This window comes from Nomascus leucogenys, chromosome 4, assembly GCF_006542625.1.
Source record: "Nomascus leucogenys isolate Asia chromosome 4, Asia_NLE_v1, whole genome shotgun sequence".
In the NCBI taxonomy this organism is placed as follows: Eukaryota; Metazoa; Chordata; class Mammalia; order Primates; family Hylobatidae; genus Nomascus; species Nomascus leucogenys.
Genome location: NC_044384.1, coordinates 112,773,250 through 112,799,878, shown reverse-complemented (window position 1 = coordinate 112,799,878; position 26,629 = coordinate 112,773,250). Strand labels below are relative to the sequence as shown.

General features: G+C 46.3%; 1 protein-coding gene across 3 annotated transcripts in view; it reads right to left on the bottom strand.

Annotated features, from left to right (window-relative positions):
* Window positions 1-333: 333 nt before the first annotated feature.
* Window positions 334-26,629, bottom strand: part of SCN10A (sodium voltage-gated channel alpha subunit 10) — a 91,549-nt gene continuing 65,253 nt past the window's right edge. For all 3 annotated transcript variants that reach the window (XM_012510796.1, XM_012510803.1, XM_012510806.1), the window contains 10 exons: window positions 26,346-26,469; window positions 25,178-25,332; window positions 21,901-22,074; window positions 17,200-17,322; window positions 15,404-15,688; window positions 14,078-14,131; window positions 12,683-12,820; window positions 10,481-10,585; window positions 5,124-5,394; window positions 334-1,547 (listed from right to left, as the gene is read on the bottom strand). In XM_012510796.1, coding sequence (XP_012366250.1) covers window positions 334-1,547; window positions 5,124-5,394; window positions 10,481-10,585; window positions 12,683-12,820; window positions 14,078-14,131; window positions 15,404-15,688; window positions 17,200-17,322; window positions 21,901-22,074; window positions 25,178-25,332; window positions 26,346-26,469 — 2,643 coding nt within the window. The remainder of the gene's footprint in view (window positions 1,548-5,123; window positions 5,395-10,480; window positions 10,586-12,682; window positions 12,821-14,077; window positions 14,132-15,403; window positions 15,689-17,199; window positions 17,323-21,900; window positions 22,075-25,177; window positions 25,333-26,345; window positions 26,470-26,629) is intronic.

The following is a 26,629-nucleotide window of genomic DNA, read 5'->3' as shown; positions in this document are numbered from 1 at the left end:
TGGTCCTGAGAAGTTTGTCTCAGTAAATATAATCTGATTACAATAAAAATAAAAGGACAAGGGATATTTTCTGGAGAGTAAGAGAACCCATGATCTGATGTTGAAATTCAGAAGGGAAATCACAGTGGAAGTGCTCTTAGCTTCTGACTCCTTTTTGTGTATGACGACTTTTTCAAAGGTGGTTACCAGCTGCATTCCCTGACCAGTTCTGACATTGTGACCAGTGGCATGTATTGGTGAGGCTGTAGCTGGGTGTGAGCTGTAATGGGAAAGAGTTAACACAGAGCAGAAGGACACATCATAACTGAACATATCCAGGCTAGAGTGTTCTCACTAGGGCCCAGGGGTAGTCACCTCCATACTGGTGGCTTCATCTCCATCTTGTATTGAGCTAGATGTCCTCATGTTGACTCTATCACTAAGGCCTCTAGTGACACTCTCATAGGACGGTGGGAAAGATGTCGCAGATGCAGTTTCAGATTTGTCTGGGAGTACACAATTTTCATTTGCTGTGAATGCAACAAAACCTTCATCTGGGAGTGATGCAGCCTCCTCCTCAGCTCTGGGCACACATGGGGTGTTAGAGAGTGCCATGGAGCGGTGCAGCACATAGCTCCGATAGGCCTTTTGAATGACAGTGGCTGAAATGTCTTCTTGCTTCCATCGGAGAGTGGTTGCTATTGGTTCATAGGATGATTTTGAAAGATTAGTTGCCATAAACTTCTCCTCCATATTTGCCTTCAGAGAATCCAACTCCCCAGATTCTCCTAGGACATTCTTGGTGAAAGCAAAAAGGATGTCCAAGCAGTGGATCTTATCTCCAGGGACCAAAGGCAGGTCCATCTGGATCAGTATATTTCGATTGGGTTTTGGGATTCTCAGGGGACCAGAGAGAGTGTCTGCAAAATCCGAGAGAGCAGAAAAGGTAATAAACTGAGTGGCCTCTGGGTCAAACTTCTCCCAGGTCTCATAGAACATGTCAAAGTCGTCCTCACTCAGGGGCTCGGTGCTCTCCTCCGTGGCCACATTGAAGTTCTCCAGAATCACTGCGATGTACATGTTGACCACGATGAGGAAGGAGATGATGATGTAGGTGGTGAAGAAGATGATGCCTACGGCTGGGCTCCCACAGTCCCCTCTGGTGCCATTGCTATTGGGCAGATTGGGGTCACAGTAGGGGGGCCCTGTGTTGAGGATGGGGCTGAGGAGGCCATCCCAGCCGGCCGACGTGGTGATCTGGAAGAGGCACAGCATGCTGTTGGCGAAGGTCTGGAAGTTGAACATGTCGTCGATGCCAGCCTCCCACCTCACATGGGGAAAGCTGGACATACCGAAGATGGAGTAGATGAACATGACAAGGAAGAGCAGCAACCCGATGTTGAAGAGGGCAGGCAGGGACATCATGAGGGCAAAGAGCAGCGTGCGGATCCCCTTGGCCGCTCGGATCAGTCTGAGGATGCGGCCGATTCGGGCCAGGCGGATGACTCTGAAGAGCGTCGGGGAGAAGTAACTTTGAAGTGACTTAAGAATTGCAGAAAAAACGAGGCCTTTAAAAGAAGGAAGAAATTATCTAATTAGTATCTCCAGCCATGAGACCTGACAAAGTTGGCTGTGATGGCACTATGCTTTGCTTGGTATAGACTGCCACTTGGGCATCCATATTTGAGGACTCTGGGCCCTCAGAGCCTGGCATGGTAGGTAGCACAAAGTAGGGGCTCAGTAAATGCCCATTGCATAAGTCCTCTCTTCCTCATCAGTCTTACCCTTCCTACCATGTTATCTTTGCCTCCACCCAGAATATCCTCTTGGTCAACCTCCACAGTCAAAAACTTATCTTCTGCAGCCAAGTTCAGCTGGAAGTGACTGCAGTTTATTCCACAGGCCCACAGTCTTTGGCCTGTTTTTGCCTATGACACAGACCCTGCTCCTCCCTGATACTGTAGGCTTTGGGTCATGCCCTTTCCTCTACCCAAGTCCTGTGCTCTGTGAAGGCCAGGACCCCTTATGATTCCTCTCCCTACCTCCTACTGTGAAGATTGACTCTGTTTCTGGCACCCGGTCCCGTGGCTAATTGTACAGAGTCTGGTGTTCATTACAAGGTGTCCTGAGGATTTGGGCAACTGGCAGACAGCTAAAGCATAAGGGCTTTGAATGACCAGTTGTCTGCACAATGCCTTAATTTTTTTTTTTTTTTTTTTGGTTCCAGCTGTTTTTGAACTTTATGTTAGGGCCTGGAGATAGGTTTTTTTGAGGGAGTCAGTTACTGCCCCCAACTCCAGCTATGAACAAAGTTGGAAATATAAAGAATGTGTATGTCCCTCTATATGATGTCTAACTTGAAGATGTTTGAATTTTGGTCTTAGGGACCTGGGGAGCCCTATTTGTACCAAAGGCCTCCACCAAAGATGAGGCAAGGCCTTTAGGTAAGAGAAGGTTCAACATCTCACAGGAAAAATGGTGAGGGATGTAGCAGCAAGCTCTCGCTCCTTGCCAGGTTCCCTGTTCCCTCTCCCCTGCTTGCCCTTTGTCGTTATGCACATGGGTCACAATACTGTGTTGGAAAGAGGAAGAAAGTAGAAGGGGACTTGGGAAATAATTATAATTTTGGATTATAAAATCTTTGTGGAAGACCTTCTGTGAAATTCCAGTTTAACTAGGACATGTTCCCATAGTGTAGGGTACATTATTTGTCTACATACTCTGGTAAAATTTTCTGCCAGACAACTGGTCTACAGCATATTTAAATTTGCTCCAGGATCTTATTTTAAGGGAGAATGAGCCCTCGTACTTGTAACAATTAGATACTCAATCACCTCTTGCTGGTGGGAAGGAAGAAAGGGAGGTAAGGAGAGAGGGCAGAAAGATTGATATGTGGGTTTTTCTGCTTATTTTCCAGCTCTATAAAGGATTCCTGCCCCAGCGGATGGTGCTACCCTCTAAGTCACAGGAACTGGTAGTTAAGATATCCCCATCATAGAACTAAGTACTTGGCTATGTTTTATTTCTATATTGCTGATACACAAACAAGCTCCCTTCTTTAATACAAAATCAAAATAGCCTTTGGAATCTTTCATTTTGGAAGACAAACAAAACAAAACAAAAATGAAAACAACTAACCAACCAACCAACCAACAAAAACTCCTATTATGCTAAGTGAGATAAGCCAGACACAGAAGGACAAAAATGACATGATTGCATTTATATAAGGAATCTAAAATAGTCAAACTCATGGGAGCAGAGAATAGAATGGTGGTTTCCAGGAGCTGGGAGGAGGGGAAATTGGGGAGGTACTTGTCAAAGTGTACAACTTTCAGTTATGTGACATGAATAAATCCTAGAGCTCTACTTATAGCATAGTGCCTATAGTTAACAATACCGTGTTGTCTACTTAAAAATTCACTGAGAGAATAAATCTTAAGTGTTCCTAGCACCCAATAAATAAATAAATAGGCAGGAGGAAATATTTGGAGGTTATGGACATGTTTCTGGCACTGATGGTGGTGATGGTTTCATGGGTGTATACTTATCTCCAAACTCATAAAGTTGTGTACATTAAACATGTATAGTTTTTACATGTGGATCATACCTCAATAAAGTGTTAAAAAACAGAGCAGCAATATCAAAATAAAACGAGAACAAAAACAAACTGAAATCCCCGGAAATACACGCAACCCAAGGCTGTGTTTCAGCACCAAGGTGGGGAGGTTGATGGAATGCTGCTAAGTTGTATTTAGATACTCTCAGCTCTTGGTAGTAAATCAGTGGGAAATTAAATCTACAGCTACGCCCTGACATGAAAAGTAAGCAGGTCAGGATATAACCAATCAAGATACATTTATCGGCCGGGCGCGGTGGCTCACGCTTGTAATCCCAGCATTTCGGGAGGCCGAGGCGGGTGGATCACGAGGTCAGGAGATCGAGACCACGGTGAAACCCCGTCTCTACTAAAAATACAAAAAAATTAGCCGGGCGTGGTGGCGGGCGCCTGTAGTCCCAGCTACTCGGAGAGGCTGAGGCAGGAGAATGGCGTGAACCCGGGAGGCGGAGCTTGCGGTGAGCCGAGATTGCGCCACTGCACTCCAGCCTGGGCGACAGAGCGAGACTCTGTCAAAAAAAAAAAAAAAAAAAAAGATACATTTATAATGCCAGGTGAAGCTGGTGAGCTGTGATTTGGCCTTTATAGGGTCAAACTTCAGCTAACCCATAAGCCCAGGGACAGTCTCTTGGCTGTTGGTGACAGGCTGCAAGTTCATTAGAAGATTGGAGCCTGTTCTAAATTCAGCTTCAACACTTGGAAACTCTGTGACCCTGCATAATATTCTTGATCTCTGAGTCTCAATTTTAAATGTATAAAATGAGGATAATAATACCTGCTTAACAGGGCTGCTGTGAACATTCATGGAGCCCAGCTCAGTGCTCAGAACTTAGGAAGTATTCAATCATGGCAGCTCCATTTCCCCATGTTAGCCTCTAACTCTAGTAATTTTCTCTGAACACCATTGGGCCCAAAATACTGGGCCTGTCATTCAACAACACCCAGACTGGGCCTTAACAGTATTAATTTCTTGGCATTGATATCTTGACTTTTCTATCACTCATGTTCCCTAATAGAACAGTTGTGTAGAGATTTAATTCCAGACGCTAGACTTGAGAATCTCCTTTGAACAATCTCCTCCCAGTCTTTCCTCACTTTGATGGCAATCCATCTCCTTTTCCAGAACATATTTTAAGACTCACCTCACATTACACCACCCGCCCACTGCTTTCAAGACCATAAAAGTAAGGTCTGCTGGAGACTCCACCGTCTTACAGTCTGAAGTTCTCAGGAGGTGTGATTATTCCCTGTCAGCCCCCGAGGTTCTAGCCATGGGCTGTGCACACAGTAGGCGCCTGAAAACACTTCATGTGAGCATGGAGAAGGCCAATAGAACCTCTTCATTTCACTGAGAGAGCAGCCCAAGGCATTTAAAACTTGCTACTCTTGGAAAGCTGCAAATACAGGGTTCTTCTAAAATAAACATGTATTTCAAAAAGTTGGTTGGTTATTTCCTTGGTTTTAGAATAGTATCCCAAAGACCCCCAAGCAGAGGTGGGGCTTCCCCACCACGTGGCTGCCCACTTACTCGCAATGGAGAGAACCACGACAATGAAGTCAAACACATTCCAGCCATTGGTGAAGTAGTACTGCCTCAAAGCGAACATCTTCATGACACATTCGCCTGTGAAGACGGCCACAAAGAACTGGTTGATTTTGCCCAGAATTTTCGTCTTTTCTTCACTCTGGTCATCAGTCTCCACCATCATGGTGATCATGTTGAGGCAGATGAGGACCATGATGGTGATGTCAAAAGCTTGTCTGGTCACGATGTCAAAGACAAAACCCTGGAACTTGTTCTGAGAAAACAAGAGATAGTGGCATCAGGGCCTTTGTGCCAACACAAACCAGGCATCTGTGTTATCCATAGATGAGTTTTGTCTCCATCACACTCCACATCCGAACAGAAGCCGAATACTAGCCTTACCTCTTCCAAAATTTCACTTTTAGTTGACTCTACCTCATTGCCCCAGTTCAAGTCCTTAATACCTCTCGTGGCCCTTTGAAGTCACCAGGCCCTTCCTTTGTCCTGGTCTGTGCCCTTGCCTCTATTTGCAATGCCCTCCCAGTCTCCTCTCTTGGCTGTCTAAATTCCAACAGTCTTGAGTAATCCATCTCTTTTAAGCTCCACTTACTGCATGGAGCATCCCTTAGTCACGTGACACCACACTGTCCTGTCCCTTTGGGGCTCCCACTTTTCAGTCAGCCTCGAGTTCTAGCATTTCGTATATGCGTCTCTTCTTCTCTACTAGACAATGAGCTGTTCGAGGACAAGGGCTATACCTTCCTTAACTTTGTTTCCCTGTAGTGCCCTGCACATTGCAAGAGTTCAAGAGCTGCTTGAAATTATTAATCTGAGCTACTTTGCTGAGAGTAAAGTCAAGTGCAAAGGGGAAACTTATTCTTGGAAATGTTCCCTCTGTTCCTGGTGCTGTGCAAATGCCTAAGCAAATGCAGGTATAGGGCGTGGGGTCAAATCTTGGTTGTTTGCATCTTGGAAGGAGGCAGAGTGGCCTGGATAACCAAGAGATCATTTATATCTGGTTATTTCTATGGTGTCTTTAAAAAGCTCCTAGTGTGATCCTCTCTTCTTTCAGTGCTGTGAACATCTTACTGCTCTGTGAGTCCTTGATCCCAGCCCCATTCCCCATGCTTTGACCTTCTCCCAAAACTTCTCCTGACCTCTATGGAGCTCACCTGCCTTGATCTGCATATATCTCCCCCTATTCAAAGGCTGCCATTCTCCCCTACCCCATGTACCTCAGGGGTCAGGCCTGGGGTTCTCCTTGTTCACCACTGACCCTTCCACACCATTGCTCTTCCTGTGTCTTGTAAAACCCCTTCTTGCTTTGAAGCTTTGCCACCTAGCTTTGTCACCTCTTCATTACTGCTGCTTGCCAACCTCTTGGTCCCGCTGCCTCATTACTGATGGGTGAGGCTTTTGGCCACATTTGCCCACTCTTGGCCATTATCCTAGGCAAAATTAATGTCCATGTGCATTACTCTTTGTCTCTTGGTTTATTGCACAAATCTCTAATGACCTAGTTTCTCTTAACTTAAAGCAGAATCTTTCAGAAACTTACATCTCCTTCCAGCTACCATCTTAGATCTCTTCCCACTTTCAAAGCAAAATTTCTTGAAAGAGTTGTGTACAATCAGTGTCCCTCATTCACTCCTCAGCCCACATCAACAGAGCTTTTGCCTCTATCCTGACAGAGATGGTTCTCACTAAGATCATGAATGACTTCCCATAATGTTAGATCCAAGGACACTTGTCTGATATTGCCTAGTACCCCCTCTGCCTTGAAATGTTGCTTTCTTGGTCTCCACCATGCCTTACATTTCTGCTTCTTTTCTTGCCATTTGTGATGCTCTTTTATAGTCTCCTTTACCCAACTTTTAGACATCAGAGCTCTTCAAGGCTCAGTCTTGAGCATCCTTTGCTCTTCACCCCATTTTTTCTCCCTTGACAATTTCTCCAGCCAGGAATTAATATATATGTGCAACTTTTGGCCAACTGTTTGCCTCTGTCACTGGACTGTAATCTCCGTAAGAGTAGGAAATTTGTCTATCTTGCTCAGTGCTCTAACCCTGGTGTCTGCGTAATGCCTGGCTGCAATAGATGCTCTGCAAATTGGTAAATGAATGGAACACAGAATGGGCAGTTCTGAGTTAACCATAGCTCAGATGAAAATTTAAAGTCACCGTTTATTTGACTAAATTCAATTCTGTACCAAGGGTACATACTGAATGTATGGGATGTGCAGGCCTCTGCATGAGTGGCTGTGAGGGAGGAAGACAAGAACCTGTCTGATCCCTGCCAGGGAGCCCATGGGAGCTGCACAGCAGGCAGAGGGGGAAGCGCTGTGATGAGGCTGATCCTTGCCTTCTGCTTCATGGTGGGGATGGGTTGCTACCCTGTTGGGTTAGAGCAAAGATTCAGACCCAAGTGGCCTTTGCTCAGGGCAGAACTGCTGGCTCACATCTTTCCTGGGGCGGGAGGGGGATTGCTGAGCCACTAATCCCTTCCATTTCATCACTGAAAATGGTGAAAGAATACAGGCCCATTCATGGTCACATGACTTCTAATTAAACAGAGCAGGCAACAGCATCGCTAAGTGGCTGGGTGTGAAGTTTGCCCTGGATATTCTGACTTTAGGGAATGGAGTAGCTTGCTAGCTGCTCTTGGATTAGCCCATGGTCAGGGATAATACCTTTGCAACACTTGGTGCTCTCAGAGACGATGAAGTGGGTGATTGATGATGTGATATTCTCTAGAGCCTATTATATTTCTATAAAGTGGAGTACGTGAGAGCTGCTTTTATTGATTTCTGTAGCAGGGAATGTTAAAGAATAAAACTTCCCAGCCTTGTGGAATCCTTAGCCTTTCCTATGGAAGAAACAAGATTTAGAGCCTGAGCATCATCAGAGGTGATAGGAGGTGTGTGAGGCTCCTATGTGGTCCCAGGTAAGCTCTGTCATGAAATGGCACCCATGCACTGATGGGGCAGAAATCCTGTGTCTGCTTTGCTGGTATGACCAGCTTGACCTTCGGGGCTTCTAAGGGGAGAAGGTGGACATTCCAGGGCCAATAATCTGGCCAAAAGCAAGCTGGGCCTGGGAAGAAGGGTTTTAGTTGGGAGTGGGAATTTCCTTTTTCCTTGGATTTCTTTCTTGGTTCTAGACTTTGAAGAGGGAAGATGATCAGGCTTGTGCCACTGGGCATGTGGGTGTCAAAGATGTTGCCTGCCATATGGATGCTGGTCAGGAGCTAGGATGGTCCAAGACTTCTGGGTCCTGGAGAGCAGCCATCTGCAGTTGCTGCTTGGACTCTGCTTTGTGCTGATTTCTCTGTTGGCATCCCTGTGACTTCAAAGTTTTGTTTAAATGTTCTAGCCTTGCCTCAGCTATGCGAAATTAGGGAACAAAGGAAAGAATTACTACTCCACTCTTCTTCCATTCAAAGGATGGAGAATCTCAGGAACAGAATTGGTTATGAGGTTTCACTCTCCCCCGACATGTGGAGGTCTCCCCCAGTGCCATCCTCGGAGGATCTTGGTTGCAGCTTAATTAGGAGAAATGGTGATTTTGTTGCAGGTCTTCCTGCCTGACCATCAACTCTGTCTCCCACTCCTATTTACTGCCTGGAATTTCAACATTAGGGTCATGCCTTTGTAGGTAGATGCCCTCTCCAGGGTCCCTTTTTGAAATATGATTTATCTTGTCCTAAGAATGTTGTCTTCCTTGAGGGGAGGAAGCTTTCTTTGGCAGCCTATGGGGTTGGGTGATGAGAGGGAAGAAGCTGGGATGTCAAAGAGAGATTGAGTAGTATGTGGGGGAAGGTGCCAAAAACTTTCATGATTTTGCCAAGGGTTGTCCCTAGCATAAACCTCCTTGGCATCTGGTTCAAATGTGGATTCAACCTTACTCCAGCCACAAGTAAAGGCCAATGTGGACTCAGCTGCTTGCTTCTCATTAAGTCTTAGGGTCCTCCTCTCATTACCCGTGACTTGAATGTGGTTGGGACTCAGCCTTTCACCTAGTTTTAATTTTGTGCCTGCTCCTCTCCATTGAACTTGTTGATGGAGGGATACTCAAAGAGCCGAAGGACTTTTGCTCAGGCTCACTCAAATCCAGTTATCTTGATCATATGCGTGATTTAGGAAGAAAGTTCTGCCCCTACAGAGGTCTGAACCTCCTATCACTCCCCAATCCCCATTGTAATACTTCTTATCAGAATTGAGACTAGTAATAAATTCATGACCACTATTTCAAAATAAAGTGTCAAAAGTCATCACTTTTTTTCTCTTGTAAATGTTTTTCACTTTATTCTGACAAAGTTTGAAGTAAATTATGCAAATCCTATACCTTGATTTAAAAAGTCTAATACCTTGGCTAACAGAATGCATGTCTCCATAATTCATTTAGGGAAAGGCTTGTTCCTTTGTTAAAGGTCCTTTGGACCTTGCCCTTGTGTGGGGAAGGGCTAATGAAATTGTGCCACCAGCAATACCTGCGATTTTCTTCACTAATGCTGCATCTTAGCCACAGAAAGTTTATGTAAAGGGACACAGGGCCAATTCCATTCACTGAAGTGGATGGCTTGGAAATTCTTTGAAGAGGATCAACAATAATTTCTGACACATCAACATCTTCACCCCTAAACCTGTTCATCCATTCCCAAAAAAGTGCTATCTTGGGGCCTCTCAGAGGCTTGATGTTTTCTATCTTCTGGCAGAGGGCTGAGAAGAACTTAGGTGATATCATGTGTGGTATGGGTAATGCATTTAATGGAGGAACAGAAAGCCATGTCTCTTGAGATCTTTATGAAAAAAGGAGTGAAACTAGAGTCTGGCCCTAATTTTTGCCCAATCTTTAAACTCGAGTGGGATAACTTTTGGTTCCTATTGGGCCATTTGACCATGACCATGACTGCATCTTGGATCCTGGCAGGGGTCATTTCCTCTCTATACCTGTAGGCGTGGGGTAGAATATAGGGTGATACTGGAGATCCACTGCCACCTAGACCATGATACATAACCACACAAGTTTAATCCCTGGGTTCTAACTACCCTTACTGTCACTTAGCTTAATCTGCCTCCAATCCTGTGCTTGAACTCTAAAACTGTTGGAGAAACTCAGTGCTTCCCCAAACAGACTCATTTCAAATAGCCGTAAAATGTATGTTTACTCCAGAAGACCAGAGTTGCTTCTTTTGAACTTCTCATTCCTTGGGCCTAGGAACCCTCATCACCCTCATCCTAACGTCAACCCAGATCTTCTCTTCCATAAACAGCACTCCCTCAGGCCCCTGCCTGACACAGGCATAGACTGTCATGTTGGATTCACAGACAGACTGTGCTAGAGGAAACCTCCGGGGCTCACCAGGGGCCGTGGGATGGGCTTCTGGGGCTTCTTGGAGCCCAACTTCTTCATGGCATTGTAGTACTTCTTCTGCTCCTCTGTCATGAAGATGTCCTGGCCCCCTAAGTGCAGAGAGGGCCACACTGTTACTAAAGCAAGAGGAACTCCCCACGGATACGAAAATCAGAACGGGCAGGAGAGAAAGGATCATATCAACCTTCTCCCCTCCTCTGCAGATAGACACACCAAGCCCAGCATCAAGGAGTGTCTTGCCACAACCAGTGTCAGAACGGGGGGACTGAGTTCCATTGCTGACTCCCTGCCTGGGTCTCTAAAGCAAAGCCACTTTCTGTTCTCCAGGGATCCAGAGATGCTGGATAGAGGGTGGGGAGAGTTGGGAAAGAGAACTCAAGGAGAAGGTACATGTTGGTTCAAATCTGAGCCTTGGATCTAGCCTGTTCATTCCAGTAAAATTCTTTGGGCTTCTAGAGTCACAGTCCCTCCCAGGGGGCAAGAGATTTCTTGAGGACCTTGAAGCAAAGACTCTGGGACAGAAGCCCTCAATTCTTTTCTGGAGAGGAGGAGATGAGGACAATTACTGCCTTATCATTGGGTCCTTGGTCTCAGAGGGACCTCTGGTTCTCTTGAGGCCCTGCCAGTCACACTGCCCTCTGCTGTTACAGTGCCAGAAACTGCACCACCAAAGATGTCTTCCTCTCTTAGGATTGGGTATTAGTTTTTCTTTAGGGGCTCTTTGGATTTTCTTCATTCAAGCTCTCACCTTTAACTTGCTGACATAATTTGAAAGCCACCTATTTTAATAACATGCTTATGTAAGTTAGTCCTTGCAAATGCTGGGAAAGTGGGCTGAGATCTGTGGAATTTGAAAGGAGATCTGAGAAGATCTGTGGACACAAAGGGCTTCCTGGGAGGACCTCTTTATGGGGGGAGAGAAGGAAAGGGCAAGGGCAGGGTTAGGTGAGCTCCAGGTGAGGTCATGCTGAGAACTCTGACCAAGGATTCAGTAGATGCAGTTTCTCAGTGACCCCAGCCTGGACACTGGCTCATCTCCCTCCGTTACCTAACATCTCCCTCTGTAATCTGTTTCTTGACCTCAGTTTTCTCATCTGTAAAATGAGAGAAATGATTGCTTCAATAATCTCAAACCTCCCTAGGGTACTAATCACACTGATCAGCACTGTCTTGTCCCAGTCCTATCCTATCCTCTTCTTATGCCCAGAACCCTGGGCAAGGATTTCCTGTAAGTGAGATGCCTGCCCTACTAGGTATATATTTTAAATTGTTAATAGCAACGGCATCTGGTGCTCTTGAGGCCCTGCCAGTCACACTGCCCTCTGCTGTTACAGTGCCAGAAACTGCACCACCAAAGCTGTCTTATGCTCAGTGATCTTTGTTCAGGGTTTTGTTTACCCCTCACCACAATCCAGAGAGTAGGTATTATTAGCCCCATTGAATGAATGAGAAAACTGAAACTCAGAGAGGTTTAAAATATTGCCAGCATGAGCCATCCACAAGTAGTTGAGTCAGGAATGCAAACCCAGGTTTGCATGTACTCTGTGACTTATCCATGTAACCCCTTTTCTCTCGGGATCTCAGTTATGCAAATCTAGAACAGCGCCTATCTACCTCAGGGGTATGGAGGGCATTAAATGAAAGGATAATAGGAAAGTACTTTATACCTTTATTGCCCTGACATTTGCTTATAAACATGAGAGGTTATCTGGGATTTGATTCCTATCAATCAGAGTTGGCACCCTTGGAGGCACAAGCCTTCCTCCCCATCCCAAGGAGGGTTGGGATTCTGCCAGTGCTGGGCCATGGCCTTTCCTGAGGTGCCCTGACTCAGTCCTCTGTGGGGATCATATCCCCCAACAGGTCAGCAAGTTCTGGATCCCTTTCTTTCCCTGCTTGTATTCTCCCGGGGCTCACTTGGAACACATCTAACACATCTGGTTCCAGTTGGGAAGCCCAAGATGCCTTAGGGATGTGAACCCTGAGTGAGGGTGTTAGGGGGGCATTGCTGACAGAGAGAAATGCAACTCTTCCAGCAACAGCAATCACAGGGTAAGGGTTAGCAATGACATTAAAGTGATGGGCTGTGAGTAGTGTTGGCTTTTGTTAGGAGGACAGAGCTGGCCAGGGATCAGGAAATATAAGGCTTACCACTACAGCAGAAACCAGAAACACCTGAGCCCCACTTATCTTTTTTTTCTGTTGATTGAAGTTGTCAATTATGACCCCAACAAAGAGATTCAGTGTGAAGAAGCCTCCGAAAATGATGAAGATGACAAAGTACAAATACATGTACACGTTGTCCTCCCACTTGGGTTGCATGTTGACCTGTGACCAGACAAGGGAGAGTGGGAAGGAGGGTGGGTGTCTTAGTTCAGGTTCGCTCTGAAAGCCAAGCCTAAGACATGGACCTGGGTGCAGGTGATTTATCTGGGAGGTGATCCAAGGAAGCAGGAATGAGGGAGTGGGCGCACATAAGCAGGAGTGGGGGAGAATAAGCGGGAACGGGAGAAGAGCCTGTGAAGAGGATGTTGTTAAGCAGGGCATCATTGTGGGCAGCTGGAGCGCAATCCTATTGGGGTCCTCTGAGTAACTGTGTAGAGCACATGCAGGATTGTATCACCAAGGGACAGGGAAGCTGGAGTATTTATCCTCAGACTCCCGAAACTTATTGGTAAGGGTTGCCCCTGGGGACATTAAATCCCTGGTCCTTGGGGGAGAAGTTGCTGAACAAGCTCCTAAGCCCTGAAGTCTTTACACAGAGAATCAGAAGTGCAGCCTGCAGGTGAAATCAGAAATGGGCTAAGGGAAGAGGTGGCAGGGAATTGACAGTGCCTGCCACAGCAGGAAGGGGTCATTCCCCAATAGTGTCTCCCCAGCCTGGCTTTTTCTTTTTTTTCTTTTTTTTTTTTTTTTTTTGAGATTGAGCCTCGATCTCTCGCCCAAGCTGCAGTGCAGTGACGCAATCTCAGCTCACTGCAACTTCTGCCTCTCGGGTTCAAGAGATTCTCCTGCCTCAGCCTCCTGAGCAGCTGGGACTACAGGCACAAGCCACCATGCCTGGCTAATTTCTTTCATATTTTAGTAGAGACGGGGTTTCACCGTGTTGCCCAGGCTGGTCTCCTGAGCTCAGGCAATCTGCCCACCTCGGCCTCCCAAAGTGCTAGGATCACAGGCATGAGCCACTGCGCCTGGCCCAGCCTGGGTTTTATGATAGTTCCTGAGATTCTACCTCATTCCTCCCGATGCCCCTTGATTTAGCCACTACCCTTGCTTTGCTCCCACCCTTGTCCAGGGAGTGACTCACATGAACTGTCTCTTAGAGGTTATCTGATGCTTTCCTCAATGGTGAACAGAGGAAAACCTCGAGAAGCCTGGGGAGTGTAGATGAAAGGGGGATAGGCTCGGTGGCTGGAACACCCAACAGAGAGCCAGCTGGACACTGCTGCAAGGAGGGACAGTGTGAGGTTGCTGGGTGATCGCCTCTTCCAGTACCAGGGTCATCGTCATTTCATTTCAAATGCAGACTGATATGGGTAGGATGCACAGAGGGGAAGGCTGTAGGGACAGTGGGTTGAGACTCACCTCCCGGGAATCAACAGCTGCATACATAATGTCCATCCAGCCTTTAAAGGTTGCCTGGAGACAAGGAGCAGAGGCCACTCAGTGTCTGCCCATCCATCTACACTGGACCCTTCCCAAGCCATGGTGGCCCAGTTAGAGAGGGGAGAGTCCTAAGTTGGAAAGGGCTTGTGCAGAAAGAATGAAAGGAAAGGTTCCCTTGGGTTACTTGACTAATCTCATATGATGATTTAAAGTAATCCCACACGTGGCTGTTTAAGAATAGAGTAGCATTAAAGACACAGAGACTTTCAGAATGTAGTATGGACTGAAGACTGAGTGTCTAGATGTCTGGTTCTAGTGCCAACTGCTACAAGGCTGCTCTGTGCACTTGCCTAAGGTTTCCCCTCTCAGGGCTGCCATTTTCTCAGCCACTTTCCCACCTTATGCACATGATGTAAGAATGGTATATCTTCCAGATGGAGAAGTTGAGAATAGAAGACCTCCATGTTCCTGCCTTCAGCTTTAGCATTCTTGAGGTCTAGAAACTGGATGTGCCTTCCAGCATGTTCAGAGCATGCAAGACATCTTAGGTCTTACACTCCTAGGCCTGTTTAAAGCACATGATTTGCTGTTTTAATTCACTTATTAGTCTGTTTCTCTCATACAGCATCAGTGTCCAAGGCCAGTTCTGACTGTATCTCCCAGGGCTGAGTAGTACCATGCCTGGCATACCAGAGCTACTCAGAGATTATTTGTTGAATAAATGCAAGAACCAATGGTGGAATGTAGACACTCAAGAGTAACTGCATGACAAATGTATAAGTAATTGTATTAACACTTGAAAGAACAGAGGACTGAATGAACATGTGGATGAAGGCAAGAAATGAGTGATTGAATGTTGAATGGATGATGAAAGAAAGACAGGGTGAATGTGTTTGACTGTCATTATCACCAACATTATATATCATTACAATAGACCTAGTTAGACATACTTTATTACCATTTAGGAAATGATGTGAAGTTGAAGACTGAACATGTGGCTATGCCTTGTCTATTTTGTACAGGTTCTGTGTTTTAACTCACCACCTGATAACAATCCCATGGCAGGCCCATCCCTTTATACTATTCTACTGGCCAACACTTGTGTGATTGCACCACTGTGATATCATATTCACTAGGAAGGCCCTCTAGCTTCATGGTGTAGTCTGTAGGAAGAGAGAATGACCTCACTTCACACTGAGGGCTACTCCTTGCAAAGTCCCCACATAGCATCTTCTGGGAACCCAGACTCTCCATTTTATTGAGCAGCCAAAGCAAGAGATATGGTTGATCTCATGGTTGACTCACCACCTGCAGAAGTGCAAGGTAACCCATTGCAACATTATCAAAGTTGACTTTCACATTGACCCAGAAGAAGCTGCCGGTGGAGTTTTGAATCTTGCAGTCAGACTTGTTATTCACAATCGACAAAGGTACAAGAGAAAACTCTCCATCGGTATAGTTGATGCATCTCCAAAACTTCCCTGCGAAGAGGTTCACGCCCATGATGCTGAAGATGAGCCAGAAGATGAGGCAGACGAGGAGGACATTCATGATGGACGGGATGGCGCCCACCAGGGCATCCACCACCACCTGGTGGGAGATAGAGAAAGACATGGAACCCCCCAATACCCCACCCCCTCTGCTGGATTCTATCTCTTTCTATACTCATTCAGGCTGCTTCATGAGCCAGTGGCCTTTGGAAGCAGCAAGATAAGTGGGTTAATTAGTGCAATAATTCAGACTCAGAAGACTGAGAGACACTGGGCAGCTGAAGATGGATTTAGACCTTCTTCCCTTAACCTCATTCAGGGTGGGTTGCAGTGAGAAGATGGATGAGTTTACAAGCATACTGCACTCATTTAGAAGTGTGAGTGTGTCTATTGTACTTGCACATACAAACTTCTAGAACCTTGACTTATTCTCCTTAAGTACCATGCATAAAACGCAAACACAATTTAAATACAATTTAAAGTATGCTTTGGTCAAGAACTAGTGAAAACCTAAATCCATATTCACAAAATAGCTCATTTGTAAATAAGCAAATGAGAATCTATTAGATACAAAATAAAATAAATTTCAAACTATTTCAATCTTCAGGTCTTAGTGCTTGTAAAGGTACAAGTTAATTTGAAAAGCCCACTTTTGTTTTTGAAGCTGTGATGACTACTTCCAGCCAATGATAGTGGAGCAAAGCAAAACCTTACTTTCTGCTGGGGAGCCTTTTGTAATTATGAGGAAGAGGTGGGTGTCAATCAGCAGTCTCTAAGAGAAGGCTCTGGCTGTGAGCATTCTGTCCTGACGGAGGCAGTTAGGGCAAGGTGGAGGCTGACGGTGGTGGATAAGGAAAGGGGTGGATGGAAGGGAAAAATCCACAGGACCTGATGATTGCATTAGGTAGGAGAGAAGAAGCATTCCAGTGGGTGGCAGCTGAGGTAATGAGCTGATGATGTCACTACTTTTAAATGGAGTATTAGAGGAAAGACTCATTTGTCATGGAAAGACAGAGAACTTGGGATGTTCTGGAGATGTTGGCAATAAGAGGCAGAGTTGGGTGATTGAGATAATAGATGCTTGTGGAGCGATGATTCAGGATCACTTCACTAAGAGCAAAGGGGGTGAGGTCTGGGTCCTGGTGGCTGTAATATTTATGGGTGACAAGGGAAGAGGGGCCCACAAAAAGACTTGAAAGAGAACTAAGAGAGTTAGGACATGCAGTACCACCAAAGTCAGAGCAGGAAGTGAAGACTCAGAGCCTACCTTTGGAGGTGGAGCCCCGGAGCTCAGGGTTGGTGGGATGGAGGGCATAAAGGGGGAAGGGGTACCAAAAGCTGCACATCAGAGAAGTTTTTTGTTTGTTTTTTGAGACGGAGTCTCGCTCTGTCACCCAGGCTGGAGTGCAATGGCACAATCTCGGCTCACTACCACCACACTTGGCTAATTTTTGTACTTTTAGCAGAGACGGGGTTTCGGCATGTTGGCCAAGGTGGTTTTGAACTCCTAACCTCAGGTGATCTGCCCGCCTCAGCCTCCCAAAGTGCTGGGATTACAGGCATGAGCCACCGTGGCTGGCCAGATGAGAGAAGTTTTGAGGTCAGACTTACCCGCATGCCTTCAAATCGAGACAGAGCCCGCAGTGGCCGCAGAGCGCGAAGGGTTCGAAGGGCTTTGATGGGAGCCACTTCAGAATATTCCAGAATCTTCGCTGTGAGACTTATCAGTGAGATCTGAGTGCAGGAGAGGGCAGAAACATCACTCTAGGTTTCCAGAAAGGCAGTCCTGGTGGAAGGAGATAGGAACTCCCTGCCCAGCCTCCCATCCGTACACGTCTAAGCCATCATCCTAACTCCCACCTTATTCAGAACTCCAATGAGAGTCTAGAAAGAGTTCTGTCTCTTCCCTTGTATTAAAAATTTTATTCACCACTCTCTTAAACAATCTGGGCAAGCAAAACTCAGTCTCTAACATCACCAACCTCTGGTATGTAGGTGGCCAAGCTTCCAGTGTATTAAATCAACTCTTCCTTTTCTCTCTAGGGGTAGCAGTCAGGCCTCAACAACCTTGAACTGATTTTCAGAGACTTGGAGATACGATGTTCCCTCCTAGGGGCTATGCTGAGAGTCTATTCTGAGGAATATAGTAATCTGAATTATATTTGCTCAGAGAAGTGGAGTGGAAAGAATAGTGGTTTGGTTGGGGTCTAATTCCCTTTTGAAGCCTGAGTTTTTGTGACCTTGGGTTAGTGCCTGGCTAGTCCAGGGTACTTTCACCCTTTGTAAAATGAAAAAGTCAGACTAAGAGAATTCCAAAGTTCTGATAGCTTTGCAGTTCTTCAAAAAGTTTCTGGTATGGGTCCGTGAGATCTAGCTTCAATAGATATCTGAGATATAATGACTGACTTGTGAGCCCCTGTTGGTCTGTCAGTTTTCTTTAAGTGATGGTCCAAAGACTGCAAAGGAAAGAAACTTACATGAAAAAAGTTCCCCTGCTAGGAACTTTGAAGATGCCAGGGAGATGTCATAGATACGGGCTAGGACCCTGTCCTGTGAGATCTTAGCCACACCACAGATGGTGGGCTGAATTCAGGCTCAGCTTACCCTGGCAGTTAGGTGGGATGCACACAGGAGCTTCAGAAAAGAAGGGCTTTATACTTGAGTGGCAGAGTCCCAAGCGATGTCCATTCTTTGGATGAGTGGCTTATTCCATCAGGACAAAGAACTGGAATGGAAGGGACCCCCTTCCTTCATTCATGCAAGGCTCCAGACATCAGCAGGTGAGACCCAGCTGCCTGGGTGCCTGAGGGTAGGGAGTTTTGGGGCCAGTTCCATGCTGAACCCTATTCAGTCTTTTGCTCAGCCCCCTGGGAAGTCTGCCTCACGTGGACAATCTGCAGCTGGGGCAGACAGGTGCTGGTGCCTCTCCAGCAAAGTCTGTCCACCCAAGCCCACCTCCATTCCCACTGCTCAGCCCACTAGCCTCCCAAGTAGTCTCCAGGCCCTAGTACTGCACCATGCATCTATTCTCCACTGCAAATCTGATTATGATCATGTCTTTCTCTTACTCCCAAACTTCACTGGTACTTTATCACCCTCAGGATAAGCTCCGTACTCTGTAGCCTGTGTCATATGGTCACAACCTACTTTTCCAATCATATTTCACCCACACATTCTACCCAAATCAAATTGTTCCCTGAGCATACTTGTGTCTGTGCCTTTGTTCAGGGTCAGGCTTTAGCTAAGACGGGCCTTCCCCAGTCCCCTTGCAGCTCCTTGCTCCTGCTCATTTCTATGCCCTACATCTAATGCTACCTCCCATAGGAAGCCTTCTCAACCACCCCACGCCAAGAGTGGAAGAAGGCTCATGTCTCTGTGTCTCCAAGATACTAATTGCCCCCAGCAGTGCTCAACACATTCACCCTTATAATACATTTATTTCCATGTGTGTCTTGTCTGCTGAAAGACTAAAGTGTAAGATCCTGGAGATAGTGAGTATTCTGTGCCTCTGTTTCTTGCAGACCACTTCATAAGACAATCCTGTATTCAATAGTTATAAATAGATGTTTGACAAATGGAAGAAAAATAGGAGCATTGGGATGGCTAGAAGGAAGGAAAGAAAGAAGTACAGCTGGATGAAAAGTTGAAGGGTGATTGCATAGAGGGATGAATTAAAGGATACAACGATAAATAGGATAGATATAATGTATAACATGAATACTATAGTTAATAATAGCATATTGTTTTCAGTATTTTTGCTAACTGAGTAATTATAGCTGCTCTTGCCGCAGGGGGAGAAATGGGTAACTAAGTGAGATGATGGATATGTTAATATGTTCCACTATAGTAATCATTTTACTATATATATATATATATCTTATAACATCATTTTGTACCCCTTAAATATTGATATGATTTGGCTGTGTCCCCACCCAAATCTTACCTTTAATTCCCATGTGTTGTGGGAGGGGAGGGACCCAGTGGGAGGTAAGTGAATCATGGGAGCAGGTCTTTCCCATGCTGTTCTTATGATAGCAAATAAGTTTCATGAGATGTGACGATATTATAAGGGGGAGTTTCCCTGCCCAACCTCTCTCTTTGCCTGCTGCCATCCACGTAAGACGTGACTTGCACCTCCTTTCTTTCTGCCATGATTGTGAGGCTTCCCCAGCCATGTGAAGCTGTAAGTTCATTTAAACCTGTTTCTTTTATAAATTGCCCAGTCTTAGGTATGTCTTTATCAGCAGCATGAAAATAGACTAATACAAACATATACAATAAAATGTATTTTAAAAAATTTTAAAATATAACAGATACAAAAAGATGGATAGGATAGATAGTTGAATGGAAGGATGGAAGAAACAAAGAAGAAAGGAAAAGTATGAAAGCAGGGAATAGTGAATGGATAGATGAGATAGGTGGATAAGAGAAGGATGGATGGCTGGATAAAATGACTGATGCATGAATAGAAAGATGGGGAGCTGGACAGAATAGATAAATGGAATAAATTAGTGAATGACTGAAAGGTTGATAGGATAGATGAATGGATGATGAATGGAAGGGAAAGGGATGAATGAATAGATAAGTGGAAGAAAGGAAGAATAGATGGATAGGTTGAAGCAAGAATGGAAAGATGGAAGAATGAGTGGATAGAAGGATGAGTGAGTAGAAGGATGCTTGGATGGAAGATGCATGAATGAGTGAACAGAATGTTAGACGATTGGACAGTTGGATAGAAGAATGAATCAAAAGATAGAAAGATATAAGGGTTAAGGATGATGAATAGATGGAAGGAAATTTAGAATAAATGATTGGGCAGAAGAGAAGAGGGAAAGAAGAACGGGAATGGATGGATGGAAGGAGAGGGCTTATGGAGATGTACAGCTGGAAGAAATAAAGATGGATGGATGTTTGGGAGGAAGGAAAAAGGAAGACTGAAAGGTTGGATACAAAAGGTGAAATGTATGGAAGGAAGGATGGATGGTTGGAAGGAAGAATCAGTAGGAAGATGGATGAAATGAGTGTGTGACTGTTTAAGGTGATTAGGACTGAGACTGGTGAGATCAACATAAGCAGGAGTGACTGTGCCCCTAAAGGGGTGGGACACCAGAATAATAATTTTCCTTTCATTTATGAATAATTATTTTATATGCACAGAATTATCACCCATGACTCAGATTTCAGGCCTCACAGCCAATCCTTGTGGTACAGTGGCCTGAAGCTGCTAGTGCATTGGCATCAGGGAAGAAGAGAATTGAATGCACAGGCCTGCTGTGGAGGACCTGCCAGCACAGGAGGCTGGACAGAATGTTCTGTGCTGGACCTCATCCAGCTTCAGGAGGCAAGCACCAAATACAGACACATTTCCTGACACCTCTGCTGGGCAGACCTTGCTGCTGGCAGCTGCTGGAGTGGGGCAGGCAGAGACCAACACAGTACATGCCTCACCCTGCTTGCAGAAACCCTCAGCTATGCGGCAGTGAACAGATAACTCAGGTAACCATGCTGCAAAGTAAAGAAGGTAGTGGCCTAGACAGTGATAGTGCAATGTGGTGGTTAAGATGAGGAAGAGATGACTGAGGAATCACATGTCTGATGTGTGAGAAGCACACAGTCAATTCTCTAATGCAGGGGTTACTGGCCACAGGTTACTATGAGTGTGAACACATGAACTCCAGCTCATTACCTCTCCAAATGGGCCCTCTGTTCTTTTCAATGCCACTGGGGAGCAGGCAGCAGTATAAGCTCAGTGGTTCTTAGCCATGGCTGCACCTTGGAAATGCCTGGGAGCATTTATAAAATACAGGTGCCTGGGCCCCACCCAAGATCAATAAGATCAGAATCTCTGGGGTAGTGGTGTTCGGTCACTGCATATTTCATAGCTCCCCAGGTGATTCTCAAATGCAGCCAGGTGTGAGGACCACAGACCTGCAGGTGGGAAGATTCTCTGTGCTCACAGTTCATGGCTCCCCGAGGTCCAGAAGCCCCATCTGTGGATGCAGGGCCATAAGACTTCTGAGAGCTGCATGTATCTTCTCACTTTGGATGTAAAAATGCAGAGGATTGCAGGGATCTTTCTGAATGGAGACCTAATAACTCACCTAACAATCACTATTGTGTCACAGTCACATACTGCCTGGACTTTACCACTCATGGGTGTCAGGGCTATTCTCAGACTCCTCACTAAATGCTCAAAGCTTTTCTTTGAGGTAGCCCTTGAGGGCCAGGTCTCTGAGCTTCCTTTGCACTAGCTGTAGCCAGGAGTCAGAGGGGAGGACCCCAAACCCCACGTGTTCCCACTGAGCCACTCACATTCACAATGAGGAAGTCCAGCCAGCACCAGGCATTGGTGAAGTACTTTTTGAAGCCATAGGCCACCCACTTAAGCAGCATCTCGAACACAAAGATAAAGGTGAAGACCCTGTCAGTGTACTCCAGCAAAGCTTTCACCGTGGGCTTCTGGTCCAGGTAATAGTCTTCGAAGGCCTGGAAGGAAGAAAGGATGCAGAATGGCAGGCTGCCTGGACCCACAGCACTGGGGCCCAGACTGATAGGGAAGGACCCAGCCAGCCCTGACCACAGTCCCTGGAAGGGGATTTGGTAGTCAGCTTGCCAGTAGCATTTTGTTTGTTGTGGGGTGGTAAAGTGGGATAGTGGAGGAGGTACTGTGAGATACAAAGCATGACTTCTTCAGGGCCAGTGGGGACACACAGCCCTGCTGATATTTGCAGGGATGCTAAATGCAAGGGAGAAAGAAAACCTTCTCAAATTGGATTTTGGAAGTGAACCAAAGGGATACTAACAGTGACTTTGTTTAAAAATAAAAGCATCAACGGATGTTCACAGGCAGTTTACAAAAATGAAAGTAAGAATCGCCAACACACCTCTGAAAAAGAATGTTCTATCTCACTGGTAATCAAGGAAATTCAAATTAAAAGAAGATGCTGTTTTTCTTCTATCAGACTGGTGGAGATGGAAAAGAATGGGGGAAACCCTAGGATGCTGTGGCTGTGGGGAGCTGCCACCCTTACAAGTGACTGGCAGGAGTGAAAATGTGGCCAGTCCTGTGTGAAGCCAAATTGGCCATGTGACTCAAAGGTTTCAGGAACCCAGCAATTCCACCTTCAAGCACTAATCCTAAGGACACTGGAGGCTGTTGGTGCCCACCCAGCTCCTCTTTAAGGGGCCAGTGCCCCTATCCTTCATCTGCTGGGAGTGTCAGCTGCTAATAGTTCACGGATGCAGACACCCCCTTTACCTGATGGCTTCGCTGGGCTGGAGGGAACTGTGTCCACATTGGGAAATGCTCATCTTCCCCGCTGGGGCAGCCCTCAGCCAGGGACACTGACACGGGGATTTACAAGGGCTGTCTCCTTTGCCTCAAGGTGGGACAGCTCTGTGGTGCCCTTTGTGCTTCAGGGCTTTCCATGGGATCAGCTGAAGCTGGATTTCAACTGAACCCACATCTTTTCTCAGCTTCCGATTCTGTGTCTAGGACCAGGACTAAGACAGGAGATTATCCAACGTCTCTAAGGGAGTACACATAGGGAATATTCAATGTGTATTAGAAGTAAACATAGAGATGGGTTGAATAAATTATAAAGGAATATGTTATAGCCATTAAATGAGATAATATCAGAATATTTATGGAGAAAATGTACTGAGGTTATAGAATGCATAAAAGTGGCTTTATTTTTGTAATGTGTGCATATTTAATGCATAAGCAAGATGAGAAGGAGGTATACCAGCATGTTTTCAAAGTGAGCTTCTCTTTGAGTGATAGGGAAATGGATGATTTTTTTTTCTTTACCTTTTTCTATAATTTCCAAGTATTTTTTTGGTACCTTACTTTGTCAGATGAAAATGCATGTTATTTTTAAAAGGTACTCAAGTGAAAGCCTAAAGAAGGCTAAATTTGGTGCCAGCCTGTTCAGTCCCAGGGGAAAGGAGATGGGAGGGAAGGGAGAGCTGCAGGGGGGCGGGTTGGGCTGGAGCAGTGCTGCAGGTCTGAGCTTCCTCCTGGGAATGCAGGGGGTGGACCAGGGTGTGAGGAGAAGGGGGTTAGAAAGAGAAGGGAGGGAGCAAGGGAGAGCAGAGAAGTGAAATGAGGAGAGAAGGCCCACAAGCCAATGAGGTAGTGAGGAGAGCACCTGGCCAACAGCACATGTGGTTATTATTTTAATCCAGGAGGACTGGAAGGAGAGGAGCGTAGGTGTGGAGAAAGCACAGCCCACCCCCTCTTGTCCCTGCAATTTGGCCTCTACACTGTGCTGAGGTCCGTGTGGACAATCACTGCCCTCTGCCAGGGCACTGGGCACCTGCAGCTGCTGTCACACCCTCCCCCCTGCACCCAAGATGGCAAAGCAGCCCCTGCCCCGAAACTCTCTTCTCCCTTGGCTTTGCGTCATTGCCACCCTAGTTTTCCTCCCACCTCTCAGATCCTGCCTTGTCCCGCACCTGTGCTCCTCCCTAAGGCTGAGGCCATGCACCGAGCAGTTTTGTCACCCTTCCTGGGCAATCTGGCATTTAGATGGAGGCCCAGATATTTAGTAGGTTGTTTTTAGAGAGTAAATGACACATAAGGTGCAAGATGAGTGAAAACACTGCAGCCGTGAATCAGAAGAGTGGGACTGTAGTCCTAGCCCTTCAACTAATTAGCTGCGACCTTGGACTCTATTCCCAGCCCTTCAACTAATTACCTGAAGCGCCTCATGCCTTTGGGCTTCGACTTCCTCATCTAGAAAATGCAAACAACTGAGGATGTTAAGTCCCTTCCTGTATCTATGTCTACCTTGGTCTACTGGCGGAGTAGTTGAGATTGTATAAGGAGCTTAAGCCACAGTACAGAGAGAACCTTCCTTCTTTGCTCTACAAAGCCCAGTATTCAGCCAGGGCCTTAGAGGTGTCTCCCAACTCTGAATCTCTATTCCCATAAGGCCTTGTTATTCAAAGTGTGGGTCACTGAGGGCAGTGCAAGCATCACCTGGGAGCTTGTTGGAAATGCAAATTCTCAGGCCCTGCCACAGCTCTATGGAATGAGAATCTGCATTTGAAGAAGCTCCTGGGAGATTAAATTTTGAGAAGTGCTATTGTAATGATTTTCTGTGAGCTTTAAAGGAGTAATTAGTAGCATTTGGAAGTGGTTCGATAAGGAAAGATAGTCCTTTTTGTACTGTAGGCCTTCAGAGAAGGCCGTGTGTTGGGGAGGTCAGAGGGTGGGAAACCAGGGGCTTCGGGATTAAATAAGGGCAAAGCTGGGTTTTGCTGCTGACAAGTTGGGTGACCTTGGACAAGTCTTTTAAACATTTTGAGTGTCAGTTTTCCCATCTATATAGTGGGATGCATACACTCACTCACTCAAATTCTTGCAGTCAGGTTTGGCAGGCCATGGCACAGGCACCTTGAACACCTCCCATGCTCTGCTGCTAAGAGGGGCCCTTGCCCTGGGCTGCAGCTCTCCTTCTAGTGACAAGGTTGGGGACTTTCAGCTCAGTAGTCAGGAGAACCCACCGATGCAGCTCCAGGGCCTTTAGATTGTAGGAGATTCCTATCTGGAGGATTTGGGGGAAGGGACTGTGCCTCCCCTTACCAGAGATCCACTGCTGAGCAGGATCATGAAGATGATGAAGCTCTCAAACCAGCTGTGCTCCACAATACGGTAGCAAGTCTTGCGCACCTGCCAGCCCACATCCCATGGACTCTTGGTGGTATCCACTTTGCAGCAGGGACAGTGGCGAATGCATCCTGTGGGGAGAGGTGACTGATGGTGGGTGATGGCCACTGGGCAAAGGGGATAATTTCTGCTCCTGCTGCAGAGAAACCATTCTGCTAGGAAACCCACTTGTCATGCCCTTGGAAAAAAATTCTTTCCTGGAATATGAGTGAAGAGGGGTCCCTTCCAGGCAGTCCCTCAATCCAGACCTGCAGGTGTTCCTCTCCATCATTAGTCTTGCACACTCTGATGTTTTTCCTAGCCATATCCTTCTTACAGATGACACTAGTGGTCCCTGTCCTGCCCACCTATACCTGGAAAACAGACAAGCTACGGGGTATGAGCCTGGGGGTGCCTGAGGGGGATATGCTCCAAGCCCAAGCTGAACTGAGGGCCACGACACGGCTGAGATGGGGATTGAGTCCAGCCCAGCTCAGCCCAGCCCAGAGTCAAATAAAACTATTAATAAAAACTCAAGCATTTAAAAAATTTTTCTACGTATTTTTAGAAAGCATTGAGGCCACAATTCCCTTCATAGAATGGACTCTTGATTCATTCATTGCACAAATATTTATTGAGAATGTAATGTGCCTCACTGTTCTAAATACTGAGAAGAAAGATGACTAAGACACAGGTTCTGCTCTTGAGAGCTAAACAAAAGATTGAGGGAAGCAGATACATCATGGCCCTCCTCTGGGTCCTTCATGGTCCAAATCAAGAGTTTTCAGTGGTGTTTATGGTGGTGACTACCTTTCCCCCTTTCGACTCAAAAGGGCTGGTTTAGAACTTAGGGAGGGGTTTTTGAGGGTAACGAGGAAGGCACACGTCTCTCCGTGGTGTCTGATAGGGCATGAGATGCAGATACCACGGCCAGGCTGCTGCCAGCTGGGGCACGTGTGTCTGATGCTGGCACCCTCAAGCCTGGGAATGAGGCAGCAAGTGGGCACAGCTTGTTTGTCTTCTGTGGATCCCAGGTGAGTGTTCGCTCAACTGGATTCTGGCCCTAATTAACATCAGTGTGAGGGGGCTGTGGCTGTCCCTTCACCTTCTGTGAAGCAATCATCTGGTTCTTCTAGGTCATCTGCCAGCTCAGGGATCTTCCTCAGGATCTCCTCAGGATCTGGGCAGTCCACCGTGCTGCCCTCAGAGGAGCTTGTGTCGTCCACTCCCTGCAGGGGAGAAGCCCAGGGCAGTGAACTCGTCTCTCCGCGGGGCCCGGGGAATTGCACGCGGTCACTGCAGGTTCAACTGCACCCATGTTTGGTGCCTCGCCAGCTGAAGCCTGGAACACTGCTGTTCTCCCTGGAGTCCCAGAGGCTTAGCTGTGTG